General features: G+C 38.3%; 1 protein-coding gene across 1 annotated transcript in view; it reads right to left on the bottom strand.

Moving 5' to 3' along the window:
- LOC124278291 overlaps positions 1-14,461 on the bottom strand; it is a 48,984-nt gene extending 34,523 nt beyond the window's left edge. Inside the window, exon 1 of the mRNA XM_046714018.1 lies at positions 14,392-14,461. Within this exon, the coding sequence (XP_046569974.1) occupies positions 14,392-14,446 (55 nt within the window). The 5' untranslated portion in view covers positions 14,447-14,461. The remainder of the gene's footprint in view (positions 1-14,391) is intronic.
- Positions 14,462-15,838: the final 1,377 nt, after the last annotated feature.

Raw genomic sequence — 15,838 nt, 5'->3', positions numbered from 1 at the left:
TGCATGGACCCTAGCTGGATTTAAACCATCCCTTCAGCCATTGGCGTTGATGCTGAGATTTAGCCATACATTAAAAACACAAAAATACTACGATTAAAAACCTGGTACACTTAAACTGACTTGAAATGTTTTGGGATTTACGTACCCTCTCAGGAGGACAATAATTTTACGCTACTTCACCCCCCCTAGAGGGTACAGCCACTAACAATCTCAGCTAATAATTTAAACTACCAATAATAAAATATATATCTATTTACAAATCACTTAACAAATCTAATTCTTTTAAAAATGCAATAATTAAATGAGAACTGACATTATTAAAAAGATCCTTCATAGTGTTTACTTTGAAATAGTTATCCCTTGTGATGGAATGTTCAATGCAGTCAAGCAAGACATGCTTGACTGTGATTCTTTCATCACAAGGGATGCAAAACGGAAGATCTTCGCCTTTCAATAAATATTCATGAGTATATCTAGTATGGCCAATGCGGCATCGCCGCATAATGACCTCTTCAAATCTGGACTGACAACCCAAGTAGGTGTAACCAATGTAGGGTTTTATTGCATGTAATTTATTAATACCTACTTGGGTGTCCCACTTCTTCTGCATCAGATCACGGATGTAGGTTCTAATGCTAGCTTTGTAATCAGAATATGGGATAAGAAGTGGTGTCACAGACTTGTTGAGTGCTGCCTTAGCAGCAAGATCAGCCATGGTGTTCCCAGAAATGCCAACGTGGCTGGGTAACCAGCAAAAGATGATGTCGCATTGGCCAGTAGCAAGTGTCATTGTGCAATTCAATAATTTCTAATAAAAGTGGATGTTAACAAGAAAGATTTTTAATAGCCTGAAGGCAAGAAAGTGAGTCAGAAAAGATGATATATTGTTGATATTTAGGGTGTTTTTTAATATATTTTAAGGCTGTTAATATTGCATTTGCTTCGGCTGTAAAAATAGAGCTGTTATCTGGTAAACGAGAAGAGATTGTTCTGGATCCAATGACAGTGGCACAAGCCACCGCGCCACCATCCTCGGACCCATCTGTAAATAAGGATTTATATGTATTATATTTACTTTTTAATTGATGATATTCTTGTTTATATTGTAATTCATTAGTTTCTGCTTTTTTAAATACTTTTAATGTTGGGTCAACTTGTGGCGTAACCAACTGCCAAGGAGGAGAAGAAAGAAGACGGGAAGGGGCTATATTTTCCAGCTCAATACCAGCAGCAGAAATGAATGGTTTTATTCTTAAACCAAGAGGTGGAACAAGAGAAGGCTTTTTGTTGTACAGATCCTCATAAAGAGAATTAAAGACACAGCTGAATGTAGGGTTAGACTCGTTAGAATAAAGTTTTGTTATATACTGCAAGGATAATTTTATACGGCGTTGTGTAAGAGATGGTTCATCTGCCTCGACGTAGAGACTGTCAACACGAGAAGTTCTAAAGGATCCAAGACAAAGTCTTAGGCCTTGGTGATGGACAGAATCTAATAGGTTTAAGTTGCTTTTGCAGGCTCCACCATATACGATGGAGCCATAATCAAGTTTCAAGCGAACCAATGATCGATATAGATGTAGGAGAGTGGCTTGATCCCCTCCCCACTTAGAATTTGAAACAACTTTCAACAAGTCAAGTGCCTTCAGGCATTTAGTTTTAAGGGATTTAATATGCGGCAGAAACGTTAAACGAGAATCAAACATTAAACCCAAGAACTTGGCCTCCTTGACAACTTTGATGGGAGTGCCATTGAGAAACTGTTCCGGGTCTTTATCCGGTTTATATTTTCTACAAAAATGTATACAATTAGTTTTTGATTTAGAAAATTTAAAGCAGTTTTCAAGACACCATTTATTTATTTTATTTAAACACAACTGCATTTGCCGTTCAATAGTATGCATATTCTTACCGCGACAAGAAATATTAAAATCATCCACAAAAAGTGATCCATCAATTGAATCATTTAAAACCTTTGATAAACTGTTAATCGTGATACTAAATAAAGTGACAGACAAAATACTGCCTTGTGGGACACCCTGATCCTGATTGTAATGATCAGACAGGGTAGAACCCACGCGGACTTGAAATTGTCTGTTACTTAAAAAGTTTGAGGCAAACGGCCTCGCAATCCGAAGCCATGTAAATCTTTTAAAATGACATATTTCCATGTAGTGTCATATGTCAAGATCAAAAAAGATAGACACGGCGTGTTGTTTATTAATTAGAGCGTTTTTAAGAAATGATTCCAAACGCACTAGGTGATCGACAGTACTTCTGTTCTTACGGAAACCACACTGTATATCTGTTATAAGGTTATTTGTTTCAAAGTACCAAACAAGTCGATTATTTATCATTCGTTCCATGGTTCGTTCCAGCTAGTTAGTGAAATCGGTCGATAATTGGACGGATCCGTATGATCACGTCCAGGTTTAGGTATTGGTACTACTATAGCGTCACGCCACGAGGAAGGAAATGTCCCTGACGTCCAAACATCATCAAAAATGTGTAAGAGCGTCTCTAAACATGAATCTGGTAAGTGCTTCAGGAGTTGATAATGTATGTTATCAGCCCCTGTAGCAGTATCGTGAGCTTGCTCAAGAGCAGTATGGAGTTCATAAATAAAAAATGTTTCATTATAATCTTCCCCATTATCTGAATTGAAGTTAATAGTTTTCTTTTCTTGTTGTTTTTGATATTGGTGGAATTTAGGCACATAATTAGAAGAGGAAGAGTGTTTAGCGAGAGTTTCACCAAGTTTATTCGCAATATCTGATTTATTGGTAAGTAATTGATCTCCATTTTTAAGATGATGGACACTAGATTTAGTACCTTTACCTTTAAATTTCTGGACCATGTTCCATACTTTGGACATGGGAGTTCGAGAATTATTTTTTGATACATAATTTTTGCCAAGATTGGCGTTTATTCTGTTTAAAGACACGCCGCGCTTTAGCATTTAAAATTTTCAAATTTATTCAAATTATGCACCATAGGGTGGCGACGGAAATAATGTTCTGCTTTTTTCCGTGCCTTCCGAGCTTGTTTGCACTCATCATTGAACCATGGTTTTCGAATGTGTGGCATTGCAGAGGACTTTGGAATACACTCCTCAGCTATGGTAGTCAGTTCATCAGAAAAACATGTGATAGCATCAGGAACATCAATAAAACATTCAGGTTTAAGTTTGTCAGCACACAACGTTTCATATAAAGGCCAGTTAGCTTTTTTAAAATTCCATCTTGAGGATGGAGGAGCATCAGATGGGGTTACACGTTTGAGTATAGTAGGAAAATGGTCACTTCCACAAAGGTCATCGTGGACTGACCATTCAAATTCATTTAGTAAGTTGGAGTCAGTTATTGACAAATCAAGGGCTGAATATGTTCCTGTACCATGATGTAAATATGTATCTGTACCATCATTATATATACATAAATTATTATTTGAAATAAGTTCCTCCAAAATTGTACCTTTAGTGTTTGTGGTCGCACTCCCCAAGAGTGGGTTGTGGCCATTCAAATCACCCATGAGTACACATGGTTTGGGAAGATCATCATAAAGTGTTTGAAGATCAGCCTGCATAAGAGTTGATGATAGCGGAATGTACAATGAACACAGAGTAAGTGTAAAGTTCAAGGTAATTCGCACTGCAACTGCTTGGAGATTTGTTTTGAGTGTCACGGGGCTGTGGATAACACTATGTCTTACAAGAATGGATGATCCTCCAGTGGCCTTATCACCTGTAGGAGAATAATAATGATATGTGTTGAACTGACGAAAGTTTAAAGAATCTGTCTGCTTCAAATACGTTTCTTGTAAGCAGATCGCTGACGGTTGAAACTCCTGGTCCAATAGATGTAGTTCATGTAGATTAGTTTTAAGGCCTCTACAGTTCCACTGAATAATTTTCGAAGGAACTTTCTTCGGGGGGTTTATTGGGGATCTACCCCTTGCCTTTCTAGAGGGCACACGCTATGTGTCCTATTGGGGATGTTTTCGGACACATCCATGTCCTCCAACGATCCAAATTTATTGAAAAGCTGGATTTTGTTTGTAGATCCTTTTGGGGCTCTGCCACTTTGACCTTTTTGTGATGATTCACTTCTTGATTTCACTTTGGCATGTGCGATTTGTTTGACATTTGTTTGAGAATCAGATATGGATTGAGATTGAGTTGACTTACATAAAGATGCATCCTGAACACGGGTTGACTCTGGAAGAACTTCTGCAGTTTGAGTGGATATTTCAGGTGAGAGAGGCTGAGGGGAATCAGTTTTAAGCCATGTCAAATTGGTTTGACGGCTTGCAGATGTTGTAGTTACATTGACTGTATCAGTAGGAGGTCTGGATTTGGAAGCATAATTTGTGGCTTCTGCAAAAGTAATGTCTTGCGTAAATTTTATTTTATTGATTGCCATTTGCTGTTTCCAAATGGGACAGTCTTTTGAGAAAGAGGAGTGATTTCCTTGGCAGTTGGTGCATTTTTTTAAATTGCTATTACAGTCATCTGTCGTGTGAGTTTTCTCACCACAGTGAGCACACGTAACAGATAATTTGCATGTATTCACACCATGGCCGTATCTTGGCATTTAAAGCATCTTAAAGGATTTGGGATGTAAGTATCCACACTGATGTTACAGTAGCCAGTTTTATTGATTTTGGAGCGGTAGGACGTGAAAAGGAAAACAGGTACGTGTTTGTTTGAAGGGTTTCATTGTTTCTACGAGTCGTGAATCGCTTAACATAAGTGACACCTTGATCCTTCATCTCTGACACAATATCGAATTCTGTCATGTCAGCAAACAAGTGATCACGGTCTCGCACTATTCCTTTACTGGTGTTAAGGGTTCTGTGTGCTGAGACCGACACAGGAATGTTAACAAACGATTCAGTCGCCATGAGGTTCGCGGCTTGCTGTTTTTTACTACATTCAACAAGTAGAGCACCCGAACGCAAGCGTTTGATGTTTTTAACTTCGCCCGCAATTCCTTGTATTCCCTTAGATACCGCAAAAGGGTTTGATTTCAATGGCGCCTTATCCAGCGTCTCAATGACGATAAAGCGTGGCCAGTAATCAATCGATTTGGTAGATCTGTGGTCAGTTTCATCAGGATCAATGTCAAGTGGACGTTTTGTTGTTTTTGTTTTGTTTTGTTTGTTTTGAGGTTGGTTGGTAATCCATGGTTAATGTTTATATGGTTCATCATCCGAGCTCCCCACCCACCACGGAGTATCACAAGGACAATGCTAAAACAAGCGGGTCTCCACCAGAATCTGGGCATACGACTCTAGCAAAAACATACGCGAAATTGTACAGTTGAAATTCAAAAATTCAAAGGTCAAAAATTGCCAAGACTTAATAATACCACCTAATAATTCTCAAATTTTGTGCAACATTTTACAGATGTAGCACATGGCTTGACGTGACCAGCCGATTGATAGAACCGGGCCAGTTCTACCACCCGTCTAGGTGAAGTAAGGGCCGAAGTGGTGTGTTGGGCAAAGGAACACTGTTCCTGGAACCAGTGTCCTCAACCACCAGAATCCCGTCTTCCACCGACACAGGGGCGCAACCCACGGCAAACAGGTTGGTGGACCAAATATACCCCCAGGTCCACAACGGGGGGTCGAAGAGCGCTTAGCGTGACCCAGCACCCACCACGAGGAGGTGGCTCTTCACGGGTGCCGGTAGTACAATGATAGTGTGGCAGCACAATAATAGTTTGGCAGTACAATGATAGTGTTGCAGTACAATGGTAGTGTGGCAGTACAATGGTAGTGTGGCAGTACAATGGTAGTGTAGTAGTACAATGGTAGTGTAGTAGTACAATGATAGTTTGGCTGTACAATGATAATGTGGCAGTACAATGATAGTGTGGCTGTACAATGATAGTGTGGCAGTACAATGATAGTGTGGCAGTACAATGATAGTGTGGCAGCACAATGATAGTGTGGCAGTACAATGATAGTGTGGTAGTACAATGATAGTGTGGCTGGAGAATGGTAGTGTTGCAGTACAATGATAGTGTGGCTGTACAATGATAGTGTAGCAGTACAATGATAGTGAGGCAGCACAATGATTGTGTGGCAGTACAATGATAGTGTGGCTGGAGAATGGTAGTGTGGCAGTAGAATGATACTGTGGCAGTACAATGATAGTGTTGCAGTACAATGATAGTGAGGCAGCACAATGATAGTGTGGCAGTACAATGATAGTGTGGCTGGAGAATGGTAGTGTGGCAGTAGAATGATACTGTGGCTGTGCAATGATTGTGTGGAAGTGCAATGATAGTGTGGCATTACAATGAGAGTGTGGCAGTACAATAATAGTGTGGCAGTACAATGACAGTGTGGCAAAACAATGATAGTGTGGCTGTACAATGATAGTGTGGCAGTACAATGATAATGTGGCAGTAAAATGATAGTGTTGCAGCACAATGATAGCCTGGCAGTACAATGTTAGTGTGGAAGTACAATGGAAGTGTGGGAGTACAATGATAGTGTGGCAGTACAATGATAGTGAGGCAGCACAATGATAGTGTGGCAGTATAATGATAGTGTGGCTGGAGAATGGTAGTGTGGCAGTACAATGATAGTGGTGCAGTACAATGATAGTGTGGAAGTACAATGATAGTGTGGCAGTACATTGATAGTGTGGCAGCACAATGATAATCTGACTGGAGAATGGCAGTGTGGCTGTACAATGATACTGTGGCTGTACAATGATAGTGTGGCAGTAAAATGATAGTGTGACAGTACAATGATATTGTGACAGTACAATGATAGTGTGGTTGTACAATGATAGTGTGGCTGTACAATGATAGTGTGACAGTACAATGATAGTGTGACAGTACAATGATATTGTGGCAGTACAATGATAGTGTGGCAGTACAAATTCAAAGGTAGTACAATACATGAGCAGTGATTATGACAATAAAGACAACAGTGGTAATATTCAACCCCTAGGAACAGTAATATTAATTTTAGAGAAAGTGCGAGCAAGAGGGTGAGTGTATCAGGGTACATATTGGCCACACAAAACACTAGATCTTGACGCATGAGATGACATGCGAGATTAGAAACAAAAGCCCCACCCCACCACCCCACCCCTCTCTCTCTCTCTCACACACACACACACACACACACACACAACGGGGACATAAATGGTGAGTTTACATACTGTAGTGAGAAAGGTTGTAGTGTAAATGACTACTTTATTTGTTCCCCGGAATTATTCCAATATTTTCAACACTTTAATATCGGTGAACACTCTGATTCAGATCATTTTCCACTCGAGTTATCCTGTAGCTTCCCCAAAATGACCCCTACATCAAATGTGTCTAATAACAACCTAACCATTACTGATAAGATATTTTGGAATGACTCATTCTGTACTACATTTCTGAATACTCTACGTGAGGAATTTGGCCATTCTGGTGAAAAACTGCTGATTAAACTTGAGGTTGATATTGATGGTGCTGTCAATGATCTCGTTAATACGATATTGAAATCAGCCGAATGTATGAAAAAGGCGTGCAAAGACAGTTCTAAATATAGACCGTTCAGCAGAGAATGTAAAATGGCCAAGAGAAATGCACGTAGAGCTTTAAGAAAGTTTCGATGTCAACGCACTGATAGTAACAGACGGACATACTGTAAAGAGCGAAATAGGTACAAGACATGTTACAGAAACTTTAAACATGAACTCAAATGTAATAAACTAAACAGGCTCAGTAATTCTATGCATTGTCAGTCTAAATTCTGGAAAGAAATTCGACATATCAGAACTAAATGCTTTGTCCCAATTCACAAGAAAGGTGACTTTAATAATCCCGATAATTACAGGGGAATATCTCTTATGAGTATTCTCGGCAAAGTCTTCACTTCTATACTAAATACCCGACTCTCTAAATGGGCAAACGTGAGAGATAAGATTCCTGAGAATCAAGCTGGTTTTCGTAAGCAATACTCCACAACTGATCATATTTTTACTTTGTATGCACTGATTCAGAAATGTTTATCCCGTCGAAAACACAAACTATATGTAGCTTTTGTCGATTTTAAGAAAGCATTCGATTCTGTAGATAGACAAAAACTATGGTATTGCTTACGTAATGCCGGATTAGGTGGGAAAATGTATACTATGTTAAAAGCAATGTATTCAAATGTAAAATCTTGTGTACGATGTGGCTCTGGTGTAACAGATTACTTTGACTGCCCAATGGGACTACGACAAGGATGCATTGTAAGTCCGATTTTGTTCTCATTCTTCATAAACGAATTTTATTATGAGGTTATGCAAAAGGGTAAACATGGTGTACAGATGTTCCCAGATATGATAGAACTGTTTATGCTCCTATTTGCAGACGATGTCATTTTGATATCTGAAACTATTATTGGTTTGCAAAATCAGCTAAATATTCTTGAAAGTTATTCTGAAAACTGGAAACTATCCGTAAATTTAGACAAAACTAAAATAGTCATATTCAGAAGGGGTGGCGCTGTTGCATCTAAGGAGAAATGGTTTCTTCACGGAAAATCTGTTGCTATTGTTAATCAATATAAATATCTGGGAATATTTTTTCACATACGATGAATTTAAAAAGTTGTGTCTATGACTTGTTCCTACGTGCAAAGAAAGCAATGATTTCAATTTTATCTATCTCACATGAATGTGGAATTTTAACTCCAAATATATTTTTCAAACTGTTTGATGCCCAGATACAACCCATTTTATTATATGGATCGGAAGTGTGGGGATTTCAACGCTACGATTACTTGAGAGATTACATCTTATGGCTTGCAAGAAGTTTTTATGTGTTGGATCAGCTACTCCAAATTGTATGGTTTACGGTGAATGCGGGAGATACCCTATGTATATTAATTCGCAAATACGATGCCTTAAATATTGGTTTAAGATTCTGTTAATGCATGAAAGTCGTCTACCAAAAATATCTTATAATATGATGGTTCATCTAGATAATATGGGTAAAATATCTTGGGCATCACATATTAGAAATCTTTTGTTTTCTCATGGATATGGATTTATATGGATAAGCCAGGGTGTTGGCGATGTCTTTATGTTTTTAAAAGAATTTCGTGATCGAGCGGTAAATATGTTTCATCAGGAATGGCATTTCACTCTAGAAAGTAGCTCTCGTTACGAATTATATAGAACATTTAAAAACCTAATACAACCTGAACTGTATTTATCTAAACTTACTTTTCAGTGTAACAGAAACATATTTGTCAAATATAGGACAGGTTTGTTGGACTTAATGGTAAATAGAGGCAGAAAACTGTCCATCCCAAAATCTGAAAGATCTTGTCCTTTATGTAATTCTTCAGTAGAAGATGAACTACATTTTACCCTTGACTGTCCATTTTATGAAGATTTACGTTACATGTATATCCCAGAACGTTATCTGTCGGAACCACCACTGATAGCTTTTACCAGTTTATTAACAACTAATAATGAATCCACCCTACGCAATCTAGCTCTCTATGTTAAATATGCATATGTTTTTTCACTCTCTTTCGGCTCGACAGAGAAAAAACCCTTGTCGGGCTATTCCGAACAGTCTTGTCGTACTATTCCGACCAAACGGTTTCCATTAAAAACTTACTTCGATTGATGGTAAAGCGTTGTTTTATTATTTGTTTGTTTGGGTTAAAAGCACAGGGGCTTGTAACGCTAAAAACTGTCATCAAGGTATGTACTGTCATTGACGGGGTCTTAGCACTATATAAAAGGAAAGGGATGTAACGAGGTCAACACACCAAGTTCGTTTCAAGGCGAATTCAACAATGCTCACTGTATTTATCCTATCTAAAGTATGCACACATTTCAGGCCAATAGATTTACCTACAAAATAAGACATACAGCACAAAAGTCGAAGCAGCACTTTAGGAACTAGGGTCTTCGGATGCTCGAAAAATCGTGATTTCTCGATTCCGAGCCAAAACCCCTGCTCAGAATTTGTAGCGGTTACTCACCCAGTTTTTTGTTTATTTCACAGTATACACACACGACATTCACCAAAACATGTTGAATTGATGGCGCCTGTCAGCGCGCTAGTCGCCATTCTTTCGGAGACCCTTACACCTCACTGTCATAATGAGTTTACGTACATTTATTCATCGCAAACAGAATTGTGTCGTGCCCGTTCGCCATTGGCGACCTTGGCCTTAACCTGCCCCGCACTAAAAAGAGCAAGGGAGCTCATTGATTATTAATAAGATAAGTCCCATCAGATCGCTGACTCATTTTGTCTCATGACATGGTTACTATTAGCTTATATTTCTGCAATATGACATCCTTGAATATTGACAAAAACGCTATTTTCAGCGACTGCTTACTCATTGCGTCATCCATGTGTAACACTCGGAAGCGATCGTGCGGAAATACCATTCGGAATCGTTCGAGTTTTTTAGGTAAAGGTTCAAACGATATGTGCGAATGTTAACTTTTGCGATTTGGTAAGCTGTGTGCTGACTGGTGTGTCGAAATGGTTAGCTGAAGCTTCTACTGGGGTTTGTTAGACTCAGTATAGCAGTGTAACGAATAATACTGAGCCTAAGTTTACTTAGACTGATCACTGCCTTTGACATCTGCATGTCCAGCTCGGCATGTCCCTGATGGAAAAGGAAGCAGCCTTGTTGGATTTGTTGTATCTTTCTTTAACTAACTAGTTAAGGCGTATGACTTAGGTGGGACAATGTGACATGTTTAGCATTCACACAAGTGTTAGAAGATGAAAAGTTGGCATAACTGCAACATGTACTTTAGTTCTTACTGTGTGCAATTCAATATTAATTGAATAGGTTAATGAACAGTGATTAACTTAACCTTATAAGTAAAACTGACTATCTTAATGAGAATGATTGACATACATTTTATGAACTGAACATGGACACATTGTAAAAGAAATTGTCTTGTTCATTGAACTTATTAATGCCGTTTTATGGACAAAGCAATGATGCATAATGATTGGCCAGGTCCGCGTTTGTCTCAACGTTAAACGATTCACTCATTGTTGTTGAAAATAAAATCAATTTATGTTCGAAAAAATTATTGTGATGACATGATATCTAACTGTAACTATATTTCTACAAGAATTCTACAAAATAAATTTCAACCATGCCATATCTTCCTTTGGACAAAGTTTACATCCCTTTAGACCAAAGGTAGCTTGTGCAACGGACGTAACTTTTTGTTAGGTTACCTTAAGGTTAACCTTAGTTACTAAGTTCAACCTTAGTAAAGGTTGTTTTGTACAACGGCCCCCAGGACTTCACTTGTGCTCTGATGCTAGGCTGTAATATGATTTGACTGTAAAGACATTTTAACGTGTCATCTCTAATAATAACAGTTTACAATATCCCAATTATGTACCTTATATATACAACCGATGTTTTGTTGGTTTACGACGCCCTCAGCAATATTCCCTGGATATATTGGCAGTCTGTACATAATCGGAGTCTGGACCAGATAATCCTGTGACTGAAATGAGCATCGATCTGAGAAGCTTGCCTGTGATGCATCAAACAAGTTAACTCGGGTGATCACCTGATCCCTCTAATCATCTCACGCGACAAGCATGGGTTGCTGAAGACGCATTTTTACCTGAATATTCGCGGGTGTATACGACCATATGTAACTAAACTGGATATTGTACAAAAGAGTCATGGATGAGGCTTGAGTTTACCGGGATGTGTATAAGAGAAAATAAGGCGTTCGTTTGACGAAACCATCACATATTCAATTTGACATGAAGAATTATACATATTGGTGTGTCGAAAAGGTTAGCTGAAGCTTCTACTGGGATTTGTTAGACTCAGTATAGCAGTGTAACGAATAATACTGAGCCTAGGTTTACTTAGACTGATCACTGCCTTTGACATCTGCATGTCCAGCTCGGCATGTCCCTGATGGAAAAGGAAGCAGCCTTGTTGGATTTGTTGTATCTTTCTTTAACTAACTAGTTAAGGCGTATGACTTAGGTGGGACAATGTGACATGTTTAGCATTCACACAAGTGTTAGAAGATGAAAAGTTGGCATAACTGCAACATGTACTTTAGTTCTTACTGTGTGCAATTCAATATTAATTGAATAGGTTAATGAACAGTGATTAACTTAACCTTATAAGTAAAACTGACTATCTTAATGAGAATGATTGACATACATTTTATGAACTGAACATGGACACATTGTAAAAGAAATTGTCTTGTTCATTGAACTTATTAATGCCGTTTTATGGACAAAGCAATGATGCATAATGATTGGCCAGGTCCGCGTTTGTCTCAACGTTAAACGATTCACTCATTGTTGTTGAAAATAAAATCAATTTATGTTCGAAAAAATTATTGTGATGACATGATATCTAACTGTAACTATATTTCTACAAGAATTCTACAAAATAAATTTCAACCATGCCATATCTTCCTTTGGACAAAGTTTACATCCCTTTAGACCAAAGGTAGCTTTGTGCAACGGACGTAACTTTTGTTAGGTTACCTTAAGGTTAACCTTAGTTACTAAATTCAACCTTAGTAAAGGTTGTTTTGTACAACGGCCCCAGGACTTCACTTGTGCTCTGATGCTAGGCTGTAATATGATTTGACTGTAAAGACATTTTAACGTGTCATCTCGAAGTGTACAATTGTATCAACAATCTTAAAAATTGTCGAATTAGGCGTGAAATATACAACATTACCTGGTACAGGAAATCCTGTCAAATGGACCAGGAAGAACAACGTCGCAAGCTTCATGTCTTTGCTGGTTCAACTCACACCGTACACTGATACAAACTATAACTGCGCAGTTAAAATAACCGTTTTCAAGCTGCACAGATAATACACGCCTATAGGTAGAATTGAAATCTTATAGCTTTACATAGCCTGGAAATCATCTACCACGACGAAAACATTGAAGGACGACAATGTTGTACCGTAAATATCGTGTGTATGTACCAGAGTTTCGTCCGATAAGGGCAAATTCACCAATCTAGATTCATCAGTCGATCCCTAATAATAACAGTTTACATTATCCCAATTATGTACCTTATATATACAACCGATGTTTTGTTGGTTTACGACGCCCTCAGCAATATTCCCTGGATATATTGGCAGTCTGTACATAATCGGAGTCTGGACCAGATAATCCTGTGACTGAAATGAGCATCGATCTGAGAAGCTTGCCTATGATGCATCAAACAAGTTAACTCGGGTGATCACCTGATCCCTCTAATCATCTCACGCGACAAGCATGGGTTGCTGAAGACGCATTTTTACCTGAATATTCGCGGGTGTATACGACCATATGTAACTAAACTGGATATTGTACAAAGAGTCATGGATGAGGCTTGAGTTTACCGGGATGTGTATAAGAGAAAATAAGGCGTTCGTTTGACGAAACCATCACATATTCAATTTGACATGAAGAATTATACATATTGGTGTGTCGAAAAGGTTAGCTGAAGCTTCTACTGGGGTTTGTTAGACTCAGTATAGCAGTGTAACGAATAATACTGAGCCTAGGTTTACTTAGACTGATCACTGCCTTTGACATCTGCATGTCCAGCTCGGCATGTCCCTGATGGAAAAGGAAGCAGCCTTATTGTTGGATTTGTTGTATCTTTCTTTAACTAACTAGTTAAGGCGTATGACTTAGGTGGGACAATGTGACATGTTTAGCATTCACACAAGTGTTAGAAGATGAAAAGTTGGCATAACTGCAACATGTACTTTAGTTCTTACTGTGTGCAATTCAATATTAATTGAATAGGTTAATGAACAGTGATTAACTTAACCTTATAAGTAAAACTGACTATCTTAATGAGAATGATTGACATACATTTTATGAACTGAACATGGACACATTGTAAAGAAATTGTCTTGTTCATTGAACTTATTAATGCCGTTTTTTATGGACAAAGCAATGATGCATAATGATTGGCCAGGTCCGCGTTTGTCTCAACGTTAAACGATTCACTCATTGTTGTTGAAAATAAAATCAATTTATGTTCGAAAAATTATTGTGATGACATGATATCTAACTGTAACTATATTTCTACAAGAATTCTACAAAATAAATTTCAACCATGCCATATCTTCCTTTGGACAAAGTTTACATCCCTTTAGACCAAAGGTAGCTTGTGCAACGGACGTAACTTTTTGTTAGGTTACCTTAAGGTTAACCTTAGTTACTAAATTCAACCTTAGTAAAGGTTGTTTTGTACAACGGCCCCCAGGACTTCACTTGTGCTCTGATGCTAGGCTGTAATATGATTTGACTGTAAAGACATTTTAACGTGTCATCTCGAAGTGTACAATTGTATCAACAATCTTAAAAATTGTCGAATTAGGCGTGAAATATACAACATTACCTGGTACAGGAAATCCTGTCAAATGGACCAGGAAGAACAACGTCGCAAGCTTCATGTCTTTGCTGGTTCAACTCACACCGTACACTGATACAAACTATAACTGCGCAGTTAAAATAACCGTTTTCAAGCTGCACAGATAATACACGCCTATAGGTAGAATTGAAATCTTATAGCTTTACATAGCCTGGAAATCATCTACCACGACGAAAACATTGAAGGACGACAATGTTGTACCGTAAATATCGTGTGTATGTACCAGAGTTTCGTCCGATAAGGGCAAATTCACCAATCTAGATTCATCAGTCGATCCCTAATAATAACAGTTTACATTATCCCAATTATGTACCTTATATATACAACCGATGTTTTGTTGGTTTACGACGCCCTCAGCAATATTCCCTGGATATATTGGCAGTCTGTACATAATCGGAGTCTGGACCAGATAATCCTGTGACTGAAATGAGCATCGATCTGAGAAGCTTGCCTATGATGCATCAAACAAGTTAACTCGGGTGATCACCTGATCCCTCTAATCATCTCACGCGACAAGCATGGGTTGCTGAAGACGCATTTTTACCTGAATATTCGCGGGTGTATACGACCATATGTAACTAAACTGGATATTGTACAAAAGAGTCATGGATGAGGCTTGAGTTTACCGGGATGTGTATAAGAGAAAATAAGGCGTTCGTTTGACGAAACCATCACATATTCAATTTGACAAGAAAAATTATACATACTGGTGTGTCGAAAAGGTTAGCTGAAGCTTCTACTGGGGTTTGTTAGACTCAGTATAGCATGAAAAATTATACATATTATTTAACCAATATGTTTAATTTTCCACATTAATCATCTTGCCATTGTCTCCCGACAGCGTGGAGCCTTGCTCATAAATGACTGCTTTGCCATGTTCAAATCGATTTTGTATGGGTAGCCATTATATATAGGTGGAATATGTCTGATTGCTCATTTAAAGAAAAAAATAGCTTCACAGAGGTGTATCTGCCGGAGAAGCAACATAAAACCAAAACGTAGGGACATTATGCGAATGAATAACTAGTAGTAATAGGCCATGTTGTTTTGTTTTCATGAGGTCGTCAGTTGGTTACAATCCGGTATAAACCAAGAATAGTTTTTTATGTAGCGTAATTGTCATTTCTATTTATGCCCACAGCTTTCCAGGAAAGCAATCTTCCAGAGAGAGAACCCCAACCTCTTTTGTCCGACAAGTGTATATGAGCACAAAAGATTTCATTTAAGTACATAATAGGGCACAACGTATCGCGCTGTAACTCCACGCCCAGTATTCATGCTCCAAAAGCACTGTCAATAAGTGTCAATATTGCTTTGATAGATGGGTCAATAACTGGGATTTAAAAAGGGGCTTACCTTTTGTTCGAGACAGTTCACATACTCACCATACTCACTCACTCTGATTCGTTTAAAG

This window comes from Haliotis rubra, unplaced genomic scaffold, assembly GCF_003918875.1.
Source record: "Haliotis rubra isolate DU_JTF1 unplaced genomic scaffold, ASM391887v1 Scf234, whole genome shotgun sequence".
Taxonomy (NCBI): domain Eukaryota; kingdom Metazoa; phylum Mollusca; class Gastropoda; order Lepetellida; family Haliotidae; genus Haliotis; species Haliotis rubra.
The sequence above is the reverse complement of the archived record's forward strand: the minus strand, read 5'-3'. Positions and strand labels throughout refer to the sequence as shown.